Source organism: Xiphophorus hellerii, chromosome 11 (genome assembly GCF_003331165.1).
Source record: "Xiphophorus hellerii strain 12219 chromosome 11, Xiphophorus_hellerii-4.1, whole genome shotgun sequence".
NCBI lineage: Eukaryota > Metazoa > Chordata > Actinopteri > Cyprinodontiformes > Poeciliidae > Xiphophorus > Xiphophorus hellerii.
Window position 1 is genome coordinate 26788216 of NC_045682.1, and position 25948 is coordinate 26814163.

The 25948-nt window shown below is 35.9% G+C and overlaps 1 protein-coding gene across 2 annotated transcripts in view; it reads right to left on the reverse strand.

Moving 5' to 3' along the window:
* Positions 1-5877: 5877 nt before the first annotated feature.
* gabra1 (gamma-aminobutyric acid type A receptor subunit alpha1) overlaps positions 5878-25948 on the reverse strand; it is a 30620-nt gene continuing 10549 nt past the window's right edge. For both annotated transcript variants that reach the window (XM_032577322.1, XM_032577323.1), the window contains exons 5-10: positions 25373-25593; positions 24484-24566; positions 23441-23584; positions 23155-23307; positions 12282-12484; positions 5878-10803 (exon numbers count right to left, since the gene is read on the reverse strand). In XM_032577322.1, coding sequence (XP_032433213.1) covers positions 10483-10803; positions 12282-12484; positions 23155-23307; positions 23441-23584; positions 24484-24566; positions 25373-25593 — 1125 coding nt within the window. In that variant the 3' untranslated portion in view covers positions 5878-10482. The remainder of the gene's footprint in view (positions 10804-12281; positions 12485-23154; positions 23308-23440; positions 23585-24483; positions 24567-25372; positions 25594-25948) is intronic.

Genomic DNA, 25948 nt, shown 5'->3' on the forward strand with positions numbered 1-25948 from the left:
AAACTTCAGGACCAAACCAAATCTCAAGGAGAATGACCAGAAAACAGGATCTAACACGGTCCAATTGGGTTTGACAAGACGAACCAGCAAGGAGCATGAGGAGGAGAAGGATTTAAATACTGTGAGAGTGAATGCTGGAACAAAAGACCTGGGCTGATTAGCAAACGAGTTGCAGGTGTGAGAGGAGAGCAGACAGCAGGCTGAGGAGAGAGAGAGGAAATGGTGAGGGATAGTACACAGGGGACTAGGAAATAAATCTAATACTGAAAAATAACTAAACCTAAGAAACATAACTAAAGTAGAGACAAGAAATAAACTAGATTCACTAAGAAGGACTGGACTAAAGTAAAACAGAAACAAAACTATAAGGAAGGTGATAATTTAGAGAAAAAGAAAGCATAATATAAAGACTATACATTATTATCTTTAGTGAATATACAAATAGGTCCATATTTTAAAAAACCTTAATGAAAATACAAGTCAGTAAAAATGAAAATAGAAATCATAAAAGCGGCAGCAGTTCCACATTCTAACGTTAAACCTGACTGAGCTTCGTGCCGTATCCATTGGTAACAAGATGGTATTTATAGAATTGTGTAATCTTCATATAAATCTGTACATAAGGTTATGCAAAAGGTGGAGTCACAAACACCAACAAATAACAGGCTTGCACTACTCCATCTTAGCAACATCCTCATTCCATTATTACACGCTGCTTTGAGTTTCTGCATACTGCTTTGCTTGTACAGCCTCCACAGGTAAGTAAAAATAGACACTTTCACCACACACATCCTGAACCTGGTACAAGCATGTTGGCTTCTGCATACATTAAACAACGTTGTCTGCAAATGTCTGGGCCATCAGTCAGACCATCAGTTATATAATGTCCTTGGTATTTATCAGAATCAGACACTTCAAGAACAGCACCAGATGAAGAGAAGTCAGGAAGCACCAGCTTCTCATCCTGCTTTTTTTATGTATTTATAATTACGCTAAATTTTAGTGCATTGTACATAATGCCATACTCCTGACAATATTGTGAGCAGGTCCTCAATAATTTTTGAAGACCAGCAAAAATAATCAGATCATCTGCATACATGAGGTGGTTAATTATGATCCCACCAACATCACATCCTGTGGGTACAACACAGTTTTGTACCCACTAAAAACATGTATACTTTAAAAAAGAGGAGACAGAATGCTTCCCTATCTAACCCCCGTTCTTTATTTTAATGGAGCTGACATACTGTGTAAACAAGCAAGATGGAAGAAAGGGAAGCACACATCTAAAAATAAACTGAGAAAAGATAAAACTTAGGAATGAGTAGGGCTGCTAAAACAGGCTGCCTGTTCCTGTGACTCTAGAAGTAGAAAATAAAGATATTTATTTAACTTGCTCTCAAATGATCTAAAGTTGTCAATACAGCATTAAGATGGAAAGACATTCATGTCGTCCTCACAATGAAGCTACAACTAACATAGTTAGTTCATGTTGTTCTGATCAATTAACCGCCTGTAATCACCAAACATCACAGGTTAATTATCAACCACATCCTTCCACAGTAAAAATGTGCAGCAACTGCAGCCTGTTTAGAAAACTGTAAAAACTGTAAAACTGGCTTCTTTTCACTGTTTATTACCTGAAATAAAAATGTTGCTAAGAGTCGAGTCACAGACAAGGAGTGCAAGTCTTCAGGGCACAAGTCTACATCAAGTTGTAAGGTTTTTTTAATCTTTGCCACTTTACTGCAAGTCAGAGTTTGAAAATTAAATTGCCATCTCTGTATTTATATAGGACATTTTTAAAATATGTAGACAAAAACAGCCACTGATACCATTTTGGAGGACAAGATGTAGAGCAATTAGACATTCTGCACACTTGCATTTTGTTACTTTCTTCAATTAGTTGTACAAGTTAAGAGTGAGATTAATCACAGATTCTTGCTGCTGGCCAAGCAATCCATGGAGTCTTCTACAATGAAATCGGAAAAGAGACAGGAGGAAATCGGTGGAAGTGAGCTGCTGAAAAAAAGAGACAGAAGAATGAGCAAGTAAGGAAAGGACTAATAGAAATCTTGGGAGATGTGAGTCACTGATATGGTTTCTGCTTAGAATTTATGCCTTGAAGAAAAGACATGACTCAATAAACCTTGGGTGTGAGTGAGAAAAGAGTGAGTGAATTTGAAATCTTGTTGATCTGAAGAATCTAATACACTAATTTGGACATTTGAAATTCTTAATATAATTGAATAAAAGAAAAACGTAGGTATCAATAATGTTTTTAGAATTATTTTAACAAAAACTGTATTGTGTAATGTGTCCACATCATTTAAGACTTTGTTGGATTTATGTTTGACATACAATAATTTTAAAACAATCTAATGGTCCCACCTCTAACCCTTGACTCCAAACATTCCCTTAAAGCTTGTTGTAAAACATATAGCTTTAAGGGCATGCTCCTATGTTTTTTATGTTTTTTTATTTACTGTATTATATTGCCACATATTGGTCTCATATAATTGTAATAACATGTTTCGTTTAATATGTGGATACAGAACATTCCAGAAATTACACTGTGCTATTAGCATAATTGAAAAAGACAAAAGAATTTTTTTAGAATTCCATTTTTTTTGTTATTTTTCATCTATAATGTCATTTAGTTTGGCATATTAGGTTGGGGAAACTGTTGCAAACTTTAAAACCTTGCATTAATTAGTAGCATATTCATCAGAGCTTGTTCTGTACCCATATAATGTTCTTACAGAATACAGGGTTGTTGTAACCTAGTTTAATGCAGAAGAGAAAGAAAACAATAATTCATGATGTAATTTTTTTTAATAAAAAAAAAAGATGTAAAGATAGCCTCTCGCTCGGAACATTAGCTGGAGAGAGGCACCAGCAGCCCTTCTGACCCCACTAGGGACAAGGGTGTAACAAAATGGATGGATGGATGGATGGATAGTCCACTTGTCCTCATGTTTTGGCAAAAGAGAGGTTAGGCTCCAGTTTGTCAGTGTTCCTGCAGAGGTGATAGATGTTTGACAAATGCATGGATCTGCCTTTTTATTGAAACTAGGACGGTGTGTCCAAAGTCAGTCCTCCAGGTCCAGCATCCTGCATGTTTTAGTTCTTTCTTTAGTTCTCTACCTGGTTCAACACACCCAGATCAAATGATGGCTTGTTAGCAGGCCTCTGCAGAACAATAACATGCTGAAGAGGAAATAAAACATGCAGGATGCTGGCCTTGAGGACTGACTTTGGAGACCCCTGAACCAGGAGATAAAGAAAATCACTTCTTAGCTGTGTAGCTGTCAAAAGTTATTCAACCAATGTTTTGGTGTCTCTAATCCCAGATCAGAAAGAAAAAGTTTATATGTATAAAAGCATTAAAGGTTGAAATACAATTTTCATGACACACCCTCTTCCCCAATGTCTGTCCGCTGCCCCTTTCTATCCCTTTTGACAAACACGCCAACACATGCACACACATGCAATAAAGATATGAAAACCTGGTACACACACGCCCACACAGATGGGAGATCTTACAAAGACAAAATCCACTGACAGAGGTTAAAGAGGAGAAGAACTAAAAGACTGTTAAAGGCAACTCTCTCTTTGCTTCTGCCAGGCAGAGGCAGCTGTATTACATAACACTCGGAGGGTTTGGTAGCTCACATGCTTTTAAGGAAGAAGCACACGTTCCAGTGCACCTGAATTCTCATGCAAGGTAGATGAAGACAAGAATCAGGCGAAGGCTCATAAGCCAGAGCAGCGAAAGCAGAAGCTGAACAATTACCAAGAAAATAAAAATTCTGTTGTGCAAAATGGCTTATTTTTCTTATTTATACAGTCATTTAGAATGTCTTTAACACATTTTACTCCATTTAACAGTGTTGTGAATCATGTTAAAAGTAATTTATTTATCTTAAAACTATTAAAGTTTAAAATGTGATAATTACACTATTGAACTACAGGCAAACTGCAGTGGTTCCAGGTATGTGACTGTTTGATAGATGGGCTAACAAAACTCTCTGTTGAATGGTGGAATGTCCCATCCACAAGTCTGAAGTCAGAGAACTGATGGGTCAGTTGTCTTTGTTTGCTCTGCACAGGCCGATGCAGCTGTGAGGCTGACACCATCTGGGCCTGCAGCCTCTTCACCTGACTTCCAGAGACAGACGGGTGACAGAGGAAGCAATGGGCACAGCAGAGTCTCTTGATTTAGCTGAGGACAAATATGTTAAAGCAGAAGGGTCCAATGCTGAGGTCAAAGATGAAACATTTTACAAGTGACAGAAAAGACGGGAGTCAAAGGACTGAGGGATGTCAGTTTAGCTGGGGACAGGATGCTGAGTTTGTTCCTGAACTGAACCTGTTGAAGAAACTTTGTGATCTTCTACACCCTGACGTTTCTGATATTGCTCTTCTAGCTCTAGCTCTCCAGATTCTTCCTGTACACGTACTTTTGGTACACTTACTGGCATTAACTTACTTGTTCTCAATGAGTCCCTGACTCCCTTTCTGAAAGCTCTTTTCTCCCCTTTTTAGCAGTTCGGGTCACTGGGGAAGCATCTCACAGTCCTGCTTTGTTTTACAGGCATTGTGCTCTCAGTTTAGCAAGTTTTTCTGTCTTGTTCAAATGGCAGACCAAATTTTACCTCATGTGAAGGATAGAAGAATTGATTATAATTTTCTCATCTCCATCAATTGTATTACTTAATGTTTCACTTGATTTATTCACTGTTGAAATGTTCATTTAAGCCACATGTGTCTCAAGGCCCGGGGGCCAAATCTGGCCCACCGTAGCTTTTTATGTGGCCCTCTAGACTAAAAATTACATCAATAACTCCCTCCAATTTTCACAAATCTGCAAAATTGACACAAAATCAGCAAATCTTTAATTTTTTTCTGATTTCTCTGCAAATTTTTCTCAAAATTGGTCCAAAACATTCAGTTGAAGTTTCAGTGTAAAGCTGCTTCAGCTTTACTTGATATCAAGTTATAGTAGGTGATTGATACAGCGATAAATAAAAAGTTACGTTTAACATCATACATTAGTGCAAATATCGTAAAAAATCCTTGCAAATATTTCTAAATTAAGCGCCACAAAGTTTGTGATTTTGATAGCAAAAAAAACACAAAAACAATCACAAAATTCTGGAGAGACTGATCAGTGTGAAAAGATGTTCTATATTATTTAATTTTAATTGAATGCTGAAACAAACAGTTATGTATTGATACTTTAACAGTTTAATGGTTTTATCGATACATTCTGGCACAACTGGCCCTTTCAGAGCATTCAGATTTTTAACACGGCCCAAAATGAAAATGAGTTTGACGCCCTTAATCTAAGCTGCCCAGTAAAACCAAGAAAGCTGTTTAATTTTATCTATCATTACAGAACACAAGTGTAGACATATTTAAACTACATATTGTGAAGATTTCTTTAAAACTGATATACTTGAATGTATTGTTTAATAGTTCTTTAATGTTTTCCAAGACCTAACTACTCATGTATTTATGTCAAAATCACATTGTTATCTCCATGAAATAGAGACTTCCAGAAAAAAATTACATGTCAAGCTTTTTTAAAATATTCACTCAAAAATTATATTTTATATATTTTCAAGAAAATAATTATTTCCACAAATTTAGTTACCATTTAGATTGGTAACAAATCTTTGGTAACAAAATGAGTATTTTCAGTTTAAATTTCTTTTTTCTGTTAAATTGGTTGTGTGGTAAAGGGTAAGAAAAACATTTAATATAACTTGCACAGTTTTCAGCTTAACAGTTAAAAAATTAACATGTGGAATTTCATCTTAATAATAAATATTTTCACATCTGTCTGGTGAGCCACAGAAGCAGACAAACCAGTCATTTGTTTTCTTTTTATTTAAAGACTAATGCAGAGAATCAGGATTTACAGGGCCATATCATAACCAAAAGAAACAAAAAGAGAACATTTACAGAAGGTTACCAAATCATCTACATCAATCACAACCCTCTATCAGTATCACTGAACTACCAGCATATGTACTGCATGTGGATGTGTGAGCTTGTGTGCATTTTGTGTTTATAATGTCCATACAGATTCAATCTTGTTCTGTTTTCATTCACCCTAATCGACCTTTTGTGCTTTAGAAAATTACTACATTTGAAGTTCTTTTCAGTGAAAATTAGAATATATTATGTTTGATAAAAATACAAGAAAAAAAATATTCCAGTAGGAATCTAGGAATAACCAAAAGACTCATTGTTGGAAAGCATGTTTGTAATGATGAAAACCGCCATGGACCTGTAAATATGTGATATTTACATAATGAAATGAGTGAAGGTAATAGGAAGCTCATGACTGTACTGTGTCTTATGTTTCACATTCTGAAATGTAACAAAACCAGACCTGGCAAAAAAAGACAATAATATATACTCAGACATGGTATTTAATCTTTGTTTTTTCCCCTCTTTGAATACTATGCTTCTGGTGGAAAACGTTCAAGCTGTAGAAAATTCACATTTATTCTCTCATTTTAACATTTAAGGTCAAAAACTATGTTGGATTTAAAAGTATTTTTGATTTAGGAAATTAAGTAAATAACATAGGAACTGTTTTATTAAACAAAAAAGGAAAAGAAAACATGTTTGCCTCCCTTCATTTTTGTACAAAAAAGAAATCATTCTAGAACTTGAAGACAAATTTTTAGACAAAGAAATCTTGTTACAGTTTTGCTCCTGACTTTATCGGCTCAATCCTTTTATTGCACAACTCTGGAGAAAAAGTGCAATTGGCCATAAAAGCCATGTTGCTCTCAACCAAAGACAAATCTGAAGCACAAACAAAAGAGATAATCCACTGTGTTCTTCAATGTCACCCTGTATGGCCATTGTTGGAAGGAAAAAAAAACAAGCTAATAGCTGGTATAAAAGCTAAGCTATTTTCTTTTCATTATAATTTGTAAATCTAAAGCTTAATGGTTATGGAGAAGAAGGTCAATGAAGCAGTTCAAAGTTGTCCTTGCATAGCACGAAGCCAACTACATAAATGTAATGTTATTGTTCTTTTTAAATGTGCAAAATGCATAACAATAAATTGATAATACAAACAATATTCATCAACTTCTCTTCTAATATCTTCAATAATATAATCAAATGCTGTATGTTTATGTATTTTACATATGTATATCTATGTATATATATATATTTCTTCATGATAATAAACATAAATACATTTTTTTAGAATTCTAAAATCTTTGTACAACTCTGTATCCTGAACCTTACATCCCTTGACCCTCTGCATGTAGGTAAAGTGGCCGTGAACAGTGGACTGCCTGCATATGCTTGCTAAAGTGTTTCATTCAGGGATAAATTTAGTAGTGATCATAACCGTGATGCAAATATAATAGAGAAAGCACTAATCTCTTCTTCGGATTCCTTCTGGCAGCAATGTGATCTTTTAACAGCACAACACAAAAATGTAATCCCCTGCAAAGTGTTCATACACCTTAAACCTTTCCACAGTTTGTCACATAGCAACCACGCACTTTAATGTATTTCAATAAGACTTCATGTGATAGATGAACACAAGTGTCACATTTTTGAAGCAGAATATAACAGTTATTTGTTACCAAGAAATATTTTGTGTTATGCAAAAGCATTCAACTCCCTTTACTCTGATTACCCTAAACACAATCCAGTGCAGCCAATTTATTTTAGGAGCCGTCTAATTGGCAAACAGACTTCACCTGTGTATTTTAATGTCATTACAAACCAAGCTGTTTGTGAAGGCCTTGGAGGTTTGGCCTCAGAATATTAGTGAACACAAGGAACACAACAGGTGGGTCCGGGAAAAGGTTGGAGTAAAATCTATGCCATAACCACGGTGAAACATGGTTATGGCAGTAACTTCTTTACATCCTCACATTGTGATGTGAGGATCTATTTCTCCTGAAAAATGTGGGAAGATGGTCAGAGTAGTTGAAAAAATAAATTGCAATAGTAGAGGAAGAAAAGCTAATTGAATGCAAAAGTACTCCAGAGTTGGCTGGATGCTCCAAGTATCTGTGGCAAGACTGCAAATTGCTTTTCATAGACACTCATAATCCATTCTGATTAATCTTTAACTATTTTGCAAAAAGGAGTTGAAAAGAAATTGTCTCTATATGCAGATCTAGTAGAGACATACCCTAAAACATTTTACAAAATATTAATTTTGGGGAGGTTGAATACAAATGCATGTCAGACTTTAAATAAAATCATGTCACTTTCCTTTTATTTGAAAATTATGCACTACATTGTGCTGGTCTATCATGTAAAGTCTCGAGGAATGCCTTAAAGTTTCCTAGCACAAGAAAATGTAAAAATGTTCAAGGGGTATTGATGTTTTGCAAGAAATAGCCTTCCACTGTTCTTATATGTGTGTGTGGCTTAATTCAATTCCATGTAAAATACATTCAGCACAGCACACTGAGGATCCACAAAGCAGCGCTGTGGTACTCTACATTTTGTCAAAGAAGGTCAGAATTGAAGCCAAAGGCTTCACAAAGCAAGATGGTTACATAAAGCCTGGTATTTCTACCCACATATCAAAAGTATTTAATACATGTCCATGCCCAGCACAAATGAAACTACAAGTATAGGTGGGTCAGTGTAAAGCTACAATGGATATCACCCCCAGACTGAGTGTCAGGTTCAGGTCCTAAGAAAAGCCCTTACTAATATTGCTACATCAACATAATTAAAAATTGGACTGTTTAGAAACCTTTACATGTCACGTCAGAGGAGAAGCATTTCCTAAAAGCCTGTCGTTTTTAATTTAAAAGAAGAAAAAGAAGCAAGCAATGTTCAAACCCAAACGAAAACATTCTTTCCACGTTGTTTCCATGTTGTTTGGAAGAGGGATTGACATCATGCTACAAAAATATATTCATCTTCAGCACTATCTTGTTAAACTACAAGACAAGTCCTCTTTGCGAAACACAGCGCCGGCTAACCTAAGATTACAGTGCCACTTCAATTCATTGTCTTTTTCCCCCTTTTGTCTCTTTCGTTCTCTGTCCCTGTCTCTCGCTGTTGCTCACCAAACAAGCAGCAACAAAATGACTCCAAACGGGGCATGTGATACTGAAAGGCAGTGTAGCTGGTACTTTCTGAGTATTATATCTCAATTTTCTTTCCAGTGAATCTGGAAACTGTAGTAAACGTGGTCAGCGTGGGGATTCAGTGGGATGGAAAATAAAGATGTGCCGCCCATCTACAAATCCATCACAGCTTGAATTCTGGAAATGATAAAGGCACTTCTCCTCCATCTCAATGTGCCCCACCACATGCTAACTAAACTTTTCTACAAATGCTGTATTAGCAAAGGAGGCCCCAACCTAAAGACTCCAACTAAAACAAAAGGTAAACAAAAATATGAAATAAACTAGATGCCATGTTTAATTCCGAGAATTTGCAATGGTTCTAGATTGTTGCCTACAACTTGCCATCATTAGAAAGGATTTTATTGATTCTTTTGGTGTGGTCACAACCACCCAGCTGAATAGTGTTTAAATTCAGTTAAACCGATTTAGCATGAAATGTAGATTAGGTGAGAAACAGTCACTCAGAAATGAATGAACTCAGTTTATGCTCCATTTGTAAAAAGAATCAGAATGAGGAACCAAATGAAAGAGTTTACCTTTCCGTTGATGCAGTTAAAACCCCGTTAGTTACACTTTGCAAAGCTTAATCATAATAAAGACATCTCTAACACTTGATAGTATTTACAATGCAGTGAAATTAAATCCATATATCTTCAGTTCTGAGCACAGATGATTTAAACTTTGTATGTTTTGTCCTCTAAATAAACTGTGTCCACTGAGACATGTTTTATTGCTATTGCAGAAACAATGAAATATTTTTTTTCAAGAATGACACAATCTAATAAACATTCTACCTAGAATGGAAGATATATTTGAGAAAGAATGAGCGTTACACTGGTGACATCAAATAACCCAAGCCATCAGTCAACACGGGTCTAATTTTTGAATAAATGAATAGAAATCATAAAATTTCCTGCCCATGCATATTCACAGATGCCTCTTTACTGTCTGTAATTCCATGTTTTAAAATAGGTTAAAGAAAACAAAGAAACAAAAAGGGAGATAGTTAAGCAAGAAAACAAACGAAAACACTGCCTCAGGAAAAACTTGGGCTATGAAGTGGTAGAATAGCATTCTCTTGGCTAGATATTTTTAGTAGCATTTTGTAGTAGCATCCTCTTAGACCTGAACGATACCCTTTCAAAACTCTGAATTTATGTATTTTTTTTTATTTTTTTATATATATTGTGTTTCTTTTGAAATCTTCAAAATTTAGGTAAACACAGAAGCAATGCAACAACTGGGTATTCAAACCAGAGTGGACGCAATGTTTATCTCAAAATAACCACTTTTTTGTAAAAGGATTAAGAAAAAAAATAAATCAAAAAGACAAAAAGATGAATTAGGTGTGATTGACCCCCTGCAATTTGGGCTTCTTATTCAAGTAGGTTGCCCAGTAGACCAAGTTAAAGGTTCCAAAGAGCAGGGGGAAGGCTATTCTGGCAATCCGGTCTATCTTGCTCACACTGTTAAAGGTCTTCTTGGCCTCAGGGGGTTTGGGCTTCGGCTCCTCTTTGGGCTCATCTGGGGGTGGAGGAGCGCTTTTGGCGATTGTGGCTAATCCCGGGTTCCTGGCAGGATTGGGTGCGAAGGGTGTAGAAGTGGTAGGCGGGTAGGCCGTTGTGTTGTTTTTCTTCAGGAGAGACTCTTTCTTCTTCTTTTGCTGATTGTGGTTTTTAGAGAAAGAATTGGGGGAAAGCAAAAACATATCAAAACTTCAATTTACAAAAGAAATGACATGTTTTAGATAGACTTTTTCACTGGGTAAGCAAGGGCAGCTCAATCAATTACAACACTCATTTTTCATTATGTAAAACACATTATATTTAGTTATTACACACAAATCTTTGTTTATAAGCCTTGATTTCTAGTTATAATGACTTAATGCTAATGAAAACATATTTAAGAAGATTATAGAAATATTAACACAGAAACGAGGGGATATTAAAGGTTATTTTCAGAAGGTAATTTTAATTTGACAAATGAGCAGAAAGCATATAGCAGTTTACTGAGATCGACCTCTGATTTAGAGGGTGAAAAGTACCACAATCCAACAAAGGAATAAATTGTGAAATAAACATTCAAAAAACTGTACATAAATAAATTTAAATTAATGTTTATACACAAAAATGTTTCTGAATATCAAACTAATGGAATATCCTGGCCCACCCAAATATTAGCAGACCTGTAATAGGTTAGGCTGAACATTGTGTGTGAATACAGAACTGTGAAGTATTTAAAAAAATACTGAAATAATCTTATATCCTGCTTCAAGCATATAATAACTTCTAATTTTAAGTAATATCTTTTAAACAATTATAAGATGAAAGAAAAGTATTTATCTTTTGGTTTTGTTCTCTACAAAATAGCTGGAGGATACGATGTCTGCATGCTGCTAACTACAGCATGCAGACAAGTAGAGCAGAAAGCCCAGGATAAACACTAAACTATTAATGTTCATGTCATGTTTCTGAAATAGCATTTTCTATTAGATGATGTGCAGACTGTAACTAAATGTTCTCCGTCTGAACTAAATTGCAAAGCAATTATCAGAAATGATTACGTCTTTAAGAAACATTTCTTAAAATGCTTGTGTGAAGGTTTTGAATTTTGACTAACTAGACTGAGGAAGGGTATGTTCATCTGAACACATACAATATTTTTTTAGATTTAACATAGTTAATTCAGTCTAGTACTCTTAACCACCTTTAAATCATATGTCATCTCGATTATATGGTTGCACAGTTGTTGTGTTTCCAGATATGGGCAATTTAAAATGAACAATTATTTAAAACTGCATAAAGTAAAAGAAGGAAGGTTCAGCTGTCCCAATATTAACAAGTCTAATTCAATGAACTAAAAGTGAAGCAAAAATCAGGAAAAAAAAGTGCCATGGATATATGGAGAAAAATTAATCCTACTTATGGTATAAATCTTAAACTGCTACAAGGTAGAAATGTGTTTTTCCAGAACTATTCAATATTCTCAATACACTCATTTTGATCAAGGGCAAACACTTATGCAATAGTAGATTTTTTGCAACATCATCCAGAGATAAAGTAAAAACAAAAAAAACAAAAAATAATAATAATAATAATAAACATTTGCTAATACAGAGAGTCTTTAATATTGAATAAGTACCTTCTCAGGGACTACACTTTTTCCATCCCAAGCATAACCTCTCTTGGTGAAGTAGTTGACTGTGGCAAATTCAATGAGGGCAGAGAAGACGAAGGCGTAGCAGACGGCGATGAACCAGTCCATAGCTGTGGCGTAGGCCACTTTAGGGAGAGAGTTCCTGGCGCTTATACTGAGAGTAGTCATGGTCAGGACAGTGGTCACTCCTGCAGGGAGATAAAAAGATGAGAATGCTAAACGTTATGTGGCTTGTAAATGCATGAAGAGTGTCAGTTACAAACACCATTTAAAAGGAAAGATAAAACAAAAAGTTTAATTTAACTTTGATTGTGACATTGTTTAGAAAGCAAATGGTTCATAAAGTATCCCCATTTTGGAAGCTGGCACATGAATTTACTTGATCAAATATAAAAACAAGCCAAATATATAAGAAGCTGACACAGTCTTGCCATTTTAGACTTAGTATTATGGAGATTTTCAGACGGAGATGAAAAGCAGAAAAACAGCATTGAAGAGAGATGAGAATCAAGCAAAATTATGTAGAAAATAATGACCAGTCTAGATTAGACCATACAGGCCACCGTTCAGACCCATGTGCATCAGGGAGGCTTGGCTATCATTGATCCAATCATTATAACATAACCGTTTTACACTCACAAAAAACATGTTTCTTCCCCTAAGAAATAAACTTCAAGAACACAATGTTGACTTGCTCCCTCATATATTCTACCTATTAACAATTGCCACTATCAAAGGAAAAGATATTTAGAGCTGCCAACTTCAAATATCAATTTTCACGATACTTAAAAAATGCAGACTTCCACCTAGTTTAACAGGCGTTTGTGACTCCCATCCAGCTCTAATCCTAAAATTAGTGTTTTGGAAAAGTTGAAGTTCATTTCACTAGAAATGTATGTTTCTAATTTATACAAGAGAAAGTGCATATGATTCATGACTCAACTCACTAAGTACCAGAGATGAAAAACACACTCACTCCCATCCCCTCCACCCAAAATGAAGACCGTCAGACAAGATTTATCTAATTATGCAACTACAAAAAAAGTTAATAAAAAAAATCATGCATTTTGAAATGAAATGGCTTGACACACAGTGCAGTGTGTCAAATCTAGAAAATCATATTGCTCTACTAAATCAGCCACGCAAAGGTATGATGAGACATTATTAAGCAGTGGAGTAACTGGGTCAGACCGTATCAAATAGAGCAGTGCTCATTTTAGAACAGGCAACTGCAGATGTTTAGACCCCGAGTAAAATCAGTTCGAACAATCATGAGGAACAGCTGGCTTCAAATGTTATAAAAAATCCACACATGCTGTATGTGGATTACATGTTATCTTAAAAAAATGAGAAATGAGTTTTTCTCTCAAACAATTCTCTATTACCAGCAAAGAATGATTTGATTGAAACAAGAACCCTCACCCCACCGCAAACAGCACACAGTTCTGATGTATGACCAGTTGAGGCTTGCGTTTGTGAGCATCAAATAAGTAGGTCAAATATATTTATTGAACAGATTTTTTTATAGCTACCTTTTATTGTGAGTGAATACTCAAGGCAGTTGTTTAGAAAATTATTTGCATCGTTTGAAGGAGGCCGCAATAAGAAATAACAGGTTGCCTTGATAACAAAAGCAAGAACATATCTTCTTATAGGATCATTGTTGCTGTATTACGTGTATTAAAAGAACTTGATTACAGAATTCATTCACATGTGTGCTCAGGACAGCACCAAGTACTGAGCTGTTATGTGCAACCTTGATTTCTTGAAAAAAAGAAATATGTAGCCAAAGTGTTGCTGCTTTCCAGCTCATTAAGCTATAAACATCTGATGCTGGGCTTGATGCGGTTTTATCTAGGTTGCTGAGCCATTTCAGGTTTTTTTTGTTAATATAAATTAGATAATCCACAATGTGTATCGAGAACATCACATTAGGATGTACAATAATTAAAGCTTGAGGTAACAGTTGAAATAATTTTGAATATGAAAACAGTGTATCAAAATTTGCTGGCTGACTGTGGCTCTTACACAGAATGTTTGAACAGCAGAACATTTTGGACAGATGCCAGAGAAAAGGAAAACTGCCTCAGTTTCAACCAAAAACAGCTTCACCTACATTTCACTGCATTGGAAATAGGATTTACAGGAATGCATGGAAGTAAATAATTTGAAGGAAAAGTTTGCTCACACTCACTAGTACACAGAGCCATAAAAATGTATTCACATGTTTTAAAAATGTTCAATAATTGCCACACACTGCAGTGTATCTTGTTGGGATTCCATGTGATATACAAACACAAAGTAGCACATAATTGTGAAGTGGAAAAAAATTATACATCCTTAAAGTTCTCAAAAAAATCTACAAAATTTAAGTTACATTTGTAATCACCCTCACACCTCTAATTCAAATCCAAAGCAACCATGTGGAATAAACTCTGGTCATATGAAACCAAAATCAAACTACTGAGCCTACATTAAAAAAATGCATTGTGTGAGTGAAGAATAATACTACGTCATCACCCCTGAAAAAAACATCTTCACAATTAAACTTGGTTCTGGCAGCATAATGGTGTGGAGATCCAGTTTGTCAGCTCTGACAGAAAAGCTAGTCTTAGTTCATGGGAAGATGGATGAAGCTAAGTACAGAGTGATCCTGTATGAAAATGATTTTGAGGCAGTAAATGACTTGAGACTGAGGTGGACAACGATCTTAAAGTACAGCTAGAGATCAAAGGGAACTGTCTAAATCGAAGCAACTTCTGTTTTGTTTTATCTTAATTTGAATTTGCTAAAACTGGTAGATTTTCTAAGGAGAGATTATTTGATGTTTGCATTCTTGTGCAAGTGCAGTAATTTTTCACAATAGGACCAAGTATTTCTCTCCTCTTCATCTATCCCGCCTACATACTTATGTGAAAGTAGGAAAGATTGTGTTGGAGGTTGTTTTTACTCTTTATTTTACTTACTTACTTTTTCAAGTCCTCTCATATAACACAATGGCTTTTGTTCCTGTTTATTTGAACATTTTGTCTCTTAAACTAAACAATTGATATACATTTGGGCTTTACATGACTCTCAGCTGAATTTAAAGCCAAATACTAATGAAATGTAAGTATTTGATTGAGTGTAGATACAGAGACTTTATGAAAAATACACTCTTTTCAACTGGACATTGTGTGTCTATATAAAAGCTGGATGTGATAAATTAGCAGTGAAACCAGACTCCCAACATCTCAGCTTGTTTACCACTGAAACAGAAATTTAATTTTAGAACGATGAAGGCACCACCACTCCACTTGGTATTTTATTATTGCTTTAAAAGTGTTGTCATTCTTACAGTAGTATCTCATATACTTTAGTGTGTTTGGCAGGCTCTGTTGTCATGGAAACAAGTATCCTATTTTCTGCTATGTTTACCACAGATGGAGAGGAAAGGAAAAAGAGAAGATTATGGTTTAGCAATAAAAATAATATATTCATTCATTACATTAAATAATATGGGGTTCCTGTTTAGACACAATGTGTTTGGGGGTTGTGAGAGCCCAGTCTTCTGCAAACGTGTAGGGGTGTGTGTGGGTGACTGACTAACAAGTCCAAGGTGTGTTTTTGTTTATCTTGAGGGACAATGATTCCCTTTGTGTCTGCTCAGAGATGGGTGTATATAAGAATCATTTAGATCACGAGCCAATCAATACATCAAAACGCGTCTCAAGAGCTGCTTTTAAATAACTATTTGATATGAAGCAAGTAACACAGCGAGGCTTTTGAGGTTGATTTCAATGAAATTCAGTAATCTGGACCCATTTAATTGAGTCTTAATATAGCTGGATTCACAAGATTTTCTTCCGTTAAAATGAAATTTTACTGATACACAATGCCTATGATTAATGTCAGTTAGCCAGGCTTTGGCATTCATTTACATATTCACTTTAGAAAAGCACACATACATACACTGCAGTTAAAAAATCCAAGACATGGAGAAAAATAGTGCAAAAAATTCCCACTTAAATACTGAAATGATGAATCACAATGGAAGGAAAAATATTGTTAGGTTTGACTGGCAGCGCTGTTCCAAACAAGAAAAAGGTTTATATGATTGCTTAGAGGCAAAGGTGGATTATGTCACAAATAAATAACATTTTGATCCTCATTTCTTGACAAAATGAGGTGGAACCTTTGGAAATGTAACTGACAGTAAGAATAATTAGACTAATGAACCATCATTGCCAAACTGCCTGAAATATGAAAGTACTTTAAATTCATTAAAGTCACCTTGATCACAAATTGTACCCAAGATCAAATGAATCTTCTGAAAAAGGGATAAAGTTTTTCTTTTTTTCTTCAAGTGGCAGTTGATTATTTTCTCTTTTAAAACTTTAGGCCATTCGTCATAACCCCTATAAATAACATCTTTTTGCTAATCTGACAAATCTCAAGCAAGCAAATAAATGTCCAGGCCCTGCGTCAGAGGGGAACCACAGGCGAAACCCTGTCAGCGAGAGCAAGGCTTCAGGAAAATGTCTTTGCATTTCTGTTACGCTCAGTGGTTCCAAGCAGAAGTGTCTTTCAAACAGTGTTTTGACTGAGAAAACAACCAATCAAACATGACAATCAAAATGTGGGTCAAAAGTACAACAGTAGATCTGAAAGCCTACTGACTGAAAGCATACCCAATCTTCTTTGTGCGACATAAGTCTTGTTTCTGGATGCTGGAAAGACCTGGCACGAAAGACGGTACAGATGTTGAGATTTAAAAATGAAAATACACATCTAGTTTATTCATGAATAATGCAACAGCTTTTACTACCTAGAAGAAGTGGAAGGATGTGAAGAAACAAGGTTTTGTTTCTAACCAATGATCAATCTAGATGTCAGAGAGATACATAAAATATATACATGACTTCATAACACCCCAATATGCAGGTGTGCCATTTGATTTATCAAAACCCACACTGTTTTCTATTCCCCTGGCAGAAAGGTACTCACCTATGAGATGCTATTGACCCAACTTCTAGATGGAGAATCCAAAGACACTGAAATTGTGTAATATTTTTGTTCGCTATCCTTTTTGCTTGCCAAAAACTTATATTAATATGTATGACATAGTAACTTGAGCAATACTCTGGTAACAAGAGAAGAGGGGAATGCCACTCAGTCAGTTTAGGTTATATTCAATTTAAATCTGCAGTAGCTAATTTTTATAAACAACATGGTTTTTGTATATTTAAAGCTGTCACTATATCTTGACAGCATAACATGAGACAGACGATCTGTGAAAAATTCAAGCTCCTCTAAATCCTTCCTGTGGTCTTACAACCATTTGCAGAAATATACAGCTCCCTGTCAAAAACAACCAATCAGAGCCAGGAGGAATGTCTTAGCGCAGTCAATTAGACTAATGGTCATAAAAGTGGTACAGATACAAGTCATACTGGCTAGCCTGCTTCTTTAGCGGTGACCTTTAGTGACCTACTCTTCTTGTGAAGGGTGTTGATGACTTTTAACAGGAGTGTCAGTTATTCCCCATGATTTTTTAGGGTGAAATCTTGAGATTAAAATAATTAATGTGTTTTTTTTATTGGCATCTTGGATTTTCATTTGCTGTAAGTGACAATTATCAAGATATCACTATGTGTGCAATAACAAATATGTTTTATTGTAATTCAATTACTGAAATAAGCTGACTTTTTAAGTATTTTTAACTACTGACATGTATTATTTTACACATTTCAGAGGACAGGTTGCTTGAAGCCTCTTTAAATTACAGGCAAACCCCTGGTAGTAAGCTTGGTGAACTTCATAACATTTAGACAGATGACTGACTAAATCATTTGTGATTTTTCAATTATTATTTCATAATGACCACATTAGTGTTGAATTTAATGAAGTGGGTGAATTCAATTCAATTCAGTTTTATCTATACAGTGCCAATTCACAACAGATGTCTTGAGGTACTTCACAAAAAGCCATTCAATTTAATCATACATACATTCCAACTGATCCTTGTTATCAAACTGAACAGTAAGCTACATTAATTATTCAAAGTAGTTGAAAAAAAGTTTCTATCTAAGGAAACCCAGTAGACTCCATCGAGTCATTCAATGATCATAGTTGCTCTGTGGGGACTTGTCAAGTTGATTATTTACAATCCCTCAATCAGTCTCAAGAGGGAACTGATCTTTGTTGGATATCTGACAACATTCTCACTGTGCTGTCTCTACTTCATGCTTTATCAATAACATAAGTGTCAAAAAAGATTGTTTCTGAGGTCAATTACAGTAAGCATCACTGCATCATCTCTGGTTATGGGAAAAGAATAAATAAAGTGACATGTTGATTGGCAGGTGATGAAATGACTGTGCTGGCACCACAACTGCAGGATGTAAATCATCCAGAGAGACGCACACAAACATTCATCAGCACTTCTAACAAAGTCAACGACTTACCAAGTGCAACAATGTACATATAATCACCATGCTGTAGCAAAACAAACATGCCCAGTTCACAAATGTGTGCAGATGAGTGTATGCGAAAAAATACACTCAGTACAAACTCTCACACAAGGTACTATTGCTTAATGAGCAGATACATTAAACAGCAAAATGGGAGAGTCAATAAATCCCAAGCCAATCGCTTTTAAAGCGGAAGAGAAAGAATCAAGCTAATCTTCCAAGCCCTGCCCCCATGACAGCTCAGACTCAGAGAAACAGAGAGGAAGAAGGAAGGGAGGGAGAGAGTTAGGAGGATGGAGAGCATCGTATCAGCACTATCAATGGCTGTTTCCTTTCTGGTTTCATTTAGACTCCAAGTAAATAAATTGCAAACAGTTTTCCACTACACCAGACTAGCTATAAACTAATCAGCCTCTTAATCGGCACTGTGATAAATAAGATAACTTTACCCATTGCTGTGTTTTTAAATTGCCTATTCATCTATAGGGCAGGATTCAGGGAAAAAAATGTGCATAGCCTTTGTTTTATAGTAACATAATGTAATTTAAACAGTCATTTCAGTAGTACATTTGTTCATATTATTGCTTTTTCTTTGTCAGACTTGGACACCCAATCACCTCTATAGTAATAGAAAATCTTACAGAATGACAGTGGTTATTTATTTGTAGTACCGGTAAACTGAGTAATAAATGTTGATGGTGTGCAGGAATTATAACAAGAAACAAAGTTGTGAATAGGTGGCAGTGAGAAAAAATTGCTTGAACATGTCTTTGCAATTTAGTATTTTCTCCTACAGTGAGCACAATATTAAAAAAACAATTTGTATTGGTGCAATCTTTATAAAGACAGGATCACACATTACCCTTGTGTTTCTATTATATAACTCTAAACTTGGTAATAAACACTGAACAGTTGTGACTATATAACGTATAGATGCACGATCCTGATGAGGTAGAATACCCTCTGTTATCTTTGTTCTCAGCAATACTGCTAATGTGACAACTTATATTTCAGTATGGGTCCCTCTGGCAAAATAGACAACACAGCGCTTAACTGTCAAAAGCTGAAATAAATTCATACTAAAAAGGAGTCACTTTAGAATAAAGTTATGAATGCGTTATGCTTTAGTTGCACTTAACATTATTTATTCCCCACTGTAATTGTGATTTATTGACAAACTTTATGATGGTACAGGTATTTGCAATGAAACATGAACATGACACAGCAATATGGTGATGTACATTTTAAAACATCTTGAATTACTTTAAATTGAGTTCCTTACAATCTTTTAAAGAGAAGGTCTTGCAAAGTTTTCTTTGGTTTTAAGATGTGTTTTCACTTATTTTGTTCATGAAAATTTAGACCAGAGTTAGAGCAAAACAATCAAAACCAAAAGACATTGAGAGAAAGAAAATCATTTACAATAATCTGCCAAAAATGTCAGTATTTAAATTATTTAATTTTGCATATTACTGGGGTTTTATTTGCTCATTACCTACGCAGTTAATAATAAAAACAACTGAGTAAAAAGAATGATTGAAAGACTGTGCAGGTATCCTGTTTACAGTGATGTTCTGATGTTTTCCAGTTTATCTTCCCTACTAGTAGCATATCGGCACCTTCCTAAAATAATGGTCCAAGTCATTTGTTACACAGAAATTAAATTAGACTTTACTAATTAGGTGCCTTCAAAGGCTGGTGGTTCCACTGAATTTCATTCAGTAAGTGGTATCAGACTAAAGGGCATGCTAAATACACCATACATCTACAGTAGCATACAAAACTCAAGGTTAATCCATTAGACTGTGTGTATGAGACTACAATACACAAAAGATGTAAAAAGGTCACAGGGTAAGAATATTTAAAGATATCTTATCAGACAATATCCAAAACTAAACAACACACTCAGAAGAGTGTCACACTGTTTTAATGAGCAATGTGTACATCTGTTTATACAGCTCAGAGCAGGTGTGTTTTTTTGTGTTTAGATGCATGCATGAACACGTTTTGCATGTAATCCCATGGAGCACGACCGGTCCTGATAGCATGGGGGACACATACATGCCCTAGATAGTTTGAATCTAATCTAGGCCATCCTCATTTCCCCTCGACACGTGACAAGCACTGCAGGTAGAAAGCTGTGGCACACATGCAACAAGCACACACACGCATGAATACACACCCCAACTCACGCCAACACATATTAAAACATTGCGAGAAGAATGCCAAACATACAGGAGATGGCAGTGTAGCAATATATGGCGGTTCTGAAACAATTCAAGGAGACTCTTCAAGAAGCAGGCCATGGGAGACACAGGCATTAATGAGGAGAATATGAAGAGAGAAGGAGTGAGTAAGGGAGAGGAAGAGGGAAAAAAGTAGAAGGAAGTGCGTAGGGTGAGGTAACCCAAGGACATTCCGGCTGCTGCTGTTCTTTGCTGCTGTAGAGCATGCTGCAGACTAGCAAGAGCTTTCCATTTGGTTGGTGTTATGTAAGACCTTACTGTGACAGACAGACAAATACACACCAGATATCCAAAGAGACTAATTCCATACAAACACACATCCACATTAACCAAGCAATATGCACACACAAGCAAAACCCCACACAGACAGGCAAATTCACATACACACTTGTAATCTTCCATTCAGGGCACGTAATTCTAAATTCATTCTGAGCTCTTCTTAAATTCTACTGCAGCTAGCCACAACTCATTACAACTCTTTTCACCTCATTGGAGCAAACACAAAACAGAACAGAAGAGGATAGAAATATTGTGTAGCAAGATTGGTGGTAGGGAACAATTGACCTATTAATCTTTTTTATGTCCTTTAACACTTTTTTTGTGGTTGTTATGACAGATTTGGAAACAAACCTATTAGCTTTTGGGGAGTTGCATTAATAACACGGTTTGTCATTGCTCCAAGAAGTTACTGTGCCCTCTGAAATATCTTTGTGCACAAGATCAGCAAGTGAAAAACAGCATGTTATGGTGCATTCAAGGTGTTTACTGCCTCACTGACCATTTCCCCCGGTTTCCTGCCGCCATGCTTGGCTAAGCAAATCCACTCCTGGCTCCGAAAATTTTGGCAAGATAGAAAACATTTTCTAAAGCGATAAGGTATTTCAATATTTCACAGCTTACTGTCTTCCCAAATCTGTAACCAAGAAGGTAATCAAAGTTGATATTATGACGCATCAAAGACTACAATGGGTCAACTGCATTTTTGGAAAAAAATACTCACTTGCAAAAAAATAAAGCCTTGTATAAGCCTCTGAAAGGGGCTTTTCACTATGCAGCAAATGCTAATGCTAATGAACAAGCAATGCCAATATATTCTAGTTTATACAAGTGGTGGACATCTATTCGCCTCATGACATTCAAGTGTATTTTTCATCAGATGAGACGATTACAACAACCAGACCAAAACTAAAGATTCTTGCAACAAATCATAGTGGGTGGTCAAACTCAATGCAACATCTGAGGCTGACACAATTAGCAAATCAAACAAAACCATGAATGGCAGATTCAAACCAGAGACCTTTTTGTTACACAATGAAATGTCATCCTAATGACACACACTCACACCCCCCCACCACAAACACACACACCCCCCTATATATTTATATATATACAGTATATATGTGCATATATACTGTATATATACTGTATATATACACATATACATATATATAAATAAACCACTGATGAAGATTTTCCAGAGCTTTCTTTTGAATAACTAAGATAAACTCAATAATAAAACTCATAATTTAAAGTAAATATTTAACTTTAAACATTTACTTTCATTAAAAGACATTTTAAATAAAAAAAATTATCTGAAACAAATTCAATTTTAATTCAGCTTAGATCAATTTAATTTATGTCAATCTGAATAAAACCAATTTTCAACAAATGCCATTTTAAATAACTTTACAAAGAGATCAAATTTGTATGCAAATATTTAGAACCATGTCTAAACTCAAATCCAGTTTGGATCAATTTAATTAATAACAAAACTCAAAGGATAGTTGGATCCCAATTATTTGACCCAAATTATAATTCAATACAATCAAAATCAGTTGTCATAATTATACAACCTAACTTTTAAAATGTTTGAGGCCTCTCTGAATCTTTTAAGTCACTGAATTGGCAGCAGTCCTTCCTTATGATGTGTAATAATGTTTGGCACAAATTACAGCTTGATTTACATCCAAGCCTCTTTTAATGATATCCCATCTTATTCAGTTCAGTGCTCTAACCTACTGCACTTAAGATCAAGTGCTTGATGTGTCATTATTGTATCATCCACATTGAATTTCCAGGAACAAGTTTGGAACCTTGTGTTGATTGGCTCATTTCTGTAGGCACAGGTGTTCAGGGATGAGGAAAGAGCCAACAACTCACCAAAGACAGTTCTGGCAGGGACAGACTCTCTGTTGAGCCAGAAGGACACTTGGGAGAGGATCACTGTCATGATGCAGGGTAGATATGTCTGGATCACAAAGTAACCAATTTTCCTCTTCAGGAGGAAGTGGGTTGTCATCACAACATACTCTCCTGTTTTCAGCAAGATAAGAGACAAGCAAAAGTTACATTTTTCCAGCACCTATTTATAAATTCAGAACAATAGCTGGGTGAAAAACTTGAAATGAATTTAAAAATCAGGGACATTTATAATTCTAAAATATACCTGTGCTTGATTGCACCACACCAGAATCCACACTCTGCCCCATCAGATCATACTGGTTTAACCTGGAGCCGTCCTCTGCCACCACTACAGACTGAGCAGCCCCTCTGGTCCACACATACACCACCTCTGCTCTGGTATAGGCATCTAAGGAGTGAAAAAGTTATAATTTAGTTTACTTCTAGTTTTTTTTCTTTTTAACTAAAGATATAATATTATCTAACAATTTTCCATTAAAGCATCTAATGACGTATAGACATCCTGTCTATACGTTATCATCCAACATCTTCTTATGTGAGACGTCACATTGTGCTGTGCCACAGCCTGTCATTCTTGTCTTATAACAAAATAAGAAAATAATGTCCCAATAGAGTAACGTGACCTTAAAGCAGCAAAGTCAGTCAGTTTTTTTTCCCCCTTCTGGCCACACAACCTGTCAAAGCTGCAGTGTGGCTCGGCCACTGCAGAGGAAAAGATGGCTCAGCTGCAGACTGCAGAGTGAGGAAGAGAGCTCATCACTAAAATATTTAGCAAGTGAGTTCAGTTTAAAGGCATTTAAGGCTTGGTACTCTCACACATGCTCTGTAGCTGGAATTGCAGAGGTAGCATGGCTCACGTCTCTGTTGCTTTAGTGTCCAAATGTTGTTTTTGTTATTTTTTTTCTTGCCTCCCAACACTCATTTGCCGTATCATACTTTCTTATGAATGGGTTGTATTATTTTTCCATTACATGTTTCTATAATTTTCCACTTCTAAGTCCAGTCTATTTGAATCTGTGTTTATTAAGGAAAGATGCAGGGCAGTTGGAGCTGTCAGCAGTGAGCAGCTGGTGTGATGCTCTGCTAGTATTTCAGAAGGTACTGCAGGCTGCATGCCTGCAAGAGTCTTGGAAGGTCTATAAAGGTTGAACACTGCCTTTCCTTTACATGGAGGCAGTGGCACATCATGCAACACACATATTTAAGTGTGTGTGGGGGATGAGAGGAGATGTGGATCTGGTATGTTCATTAAATGTAGAATTGTATTCGGCTGCAGAGCCTACTTACAGCTGCCAAATTTCAGGGGACAAGCATGGGCATCCATAGGGAAGTCTTCCAGATGCATAGGGCATTCTGCTCTCACTGTAAGCCTTGAAAAAAGCATATAGATCACAGAGTGAATTCAAACTTATAATGGCGGATAGAATAAAGAAACCGCAGCCTTTAAAACGAAGACATGGTGAAGTGTTACAGCCAAACAGCAGCTAGGAATGTGTTGAAACATACAAATATTTTTTTTTACTATATCAGCACTGAGTGAGTACTCAAGCTGAACACTTTTCCCCCCAAACAGAAATGTTCCAGTTCCATGAGCTTTGAGCTTGTGTTTACTTATGGCTTGGTGGGAAAACAGCGTGTCAGACCACCCATGACACACTAATCTCCCATCTAACCCTCATCTCAGTCATCTGTGACACCAATACAGGCTCTGCCTCTTCGCTCCCCTCCCCCTCTTATTAAACATGTTGAAGTAAATGTTACACAGTACTGTCTTACATTAACACAAGTCAGTGGTGTGCATTAGGTTCTGTACTGTCATAAAGGTTTACTCAGGCCTCTTTTTCTAAAGAATGGTGCTAAGATGCTAATACTAGTTCCGGTTTCAGATCTAGTCTTCTGGCTTACACATGTTTTATTGCAAAAACCAAACTTCAGATTTGTCATAAATTCAGGATTTGCAAATTGACCAATTTTACACAAAAACAAACAGTTTGCAGTGTATAGAATATAACTATTCTACCTAAAATAATCTACTTTGGTAATCTACCATTTGCTTTTACAGCAATTGATAAATTAAGCATTTCTGTCTGTTTCTAATAAAATCTCATTTTCAACAAATAAATTAGATATTAACCTTAAAGATTTTTTGTGAAAGCAGTGGATTATATCAGCCTACCTCATGGTGTAAAGCAGTGTGCCTTCCTCTGTAATTCGTAGAAGCTTGTTCGGCATGGTCATGTTGTGGGCCACTGACTTCTTGCCATTGTGGAAGAAAGTATCCGGGGTCCAGATCTTGCTGGCCATCAGGTTGTTGAGGCGCAACACGGCCATGGGCCCTTTGAACTTTAACCTTTCATCTTTCCAGCTCTGTCTGAAAAAAACATCAATGGTGTACTCCTGCAAGTGAATGGTGAGTAAGAGAGAGACAAAACACAAAGTGAACAAAAGTGCACACTTGCTGTTCGGGAGAACTCTTCTATCAGACTTCACCTACAGCTGACAGCTGAAAATGTTGAGTCATGTAACCTTACTATGGCAAACACAGGGAGGATTTAGCAGAGAGAGGTATATACAGTAGTTTTATGGCTGGTGTGTTTTCAAAACTGAATGCCTCAGCTGTTACAAGTCATTGTTCTACTCCTGGTGCTGTAATATGTGTGGTTATCTTTCCATTCCTTCAATTTTTTGTTTGCAAAGCCATTGTCAGGATAGTTAATTGCAAATGCATGCATGGGATATATATATGTATATA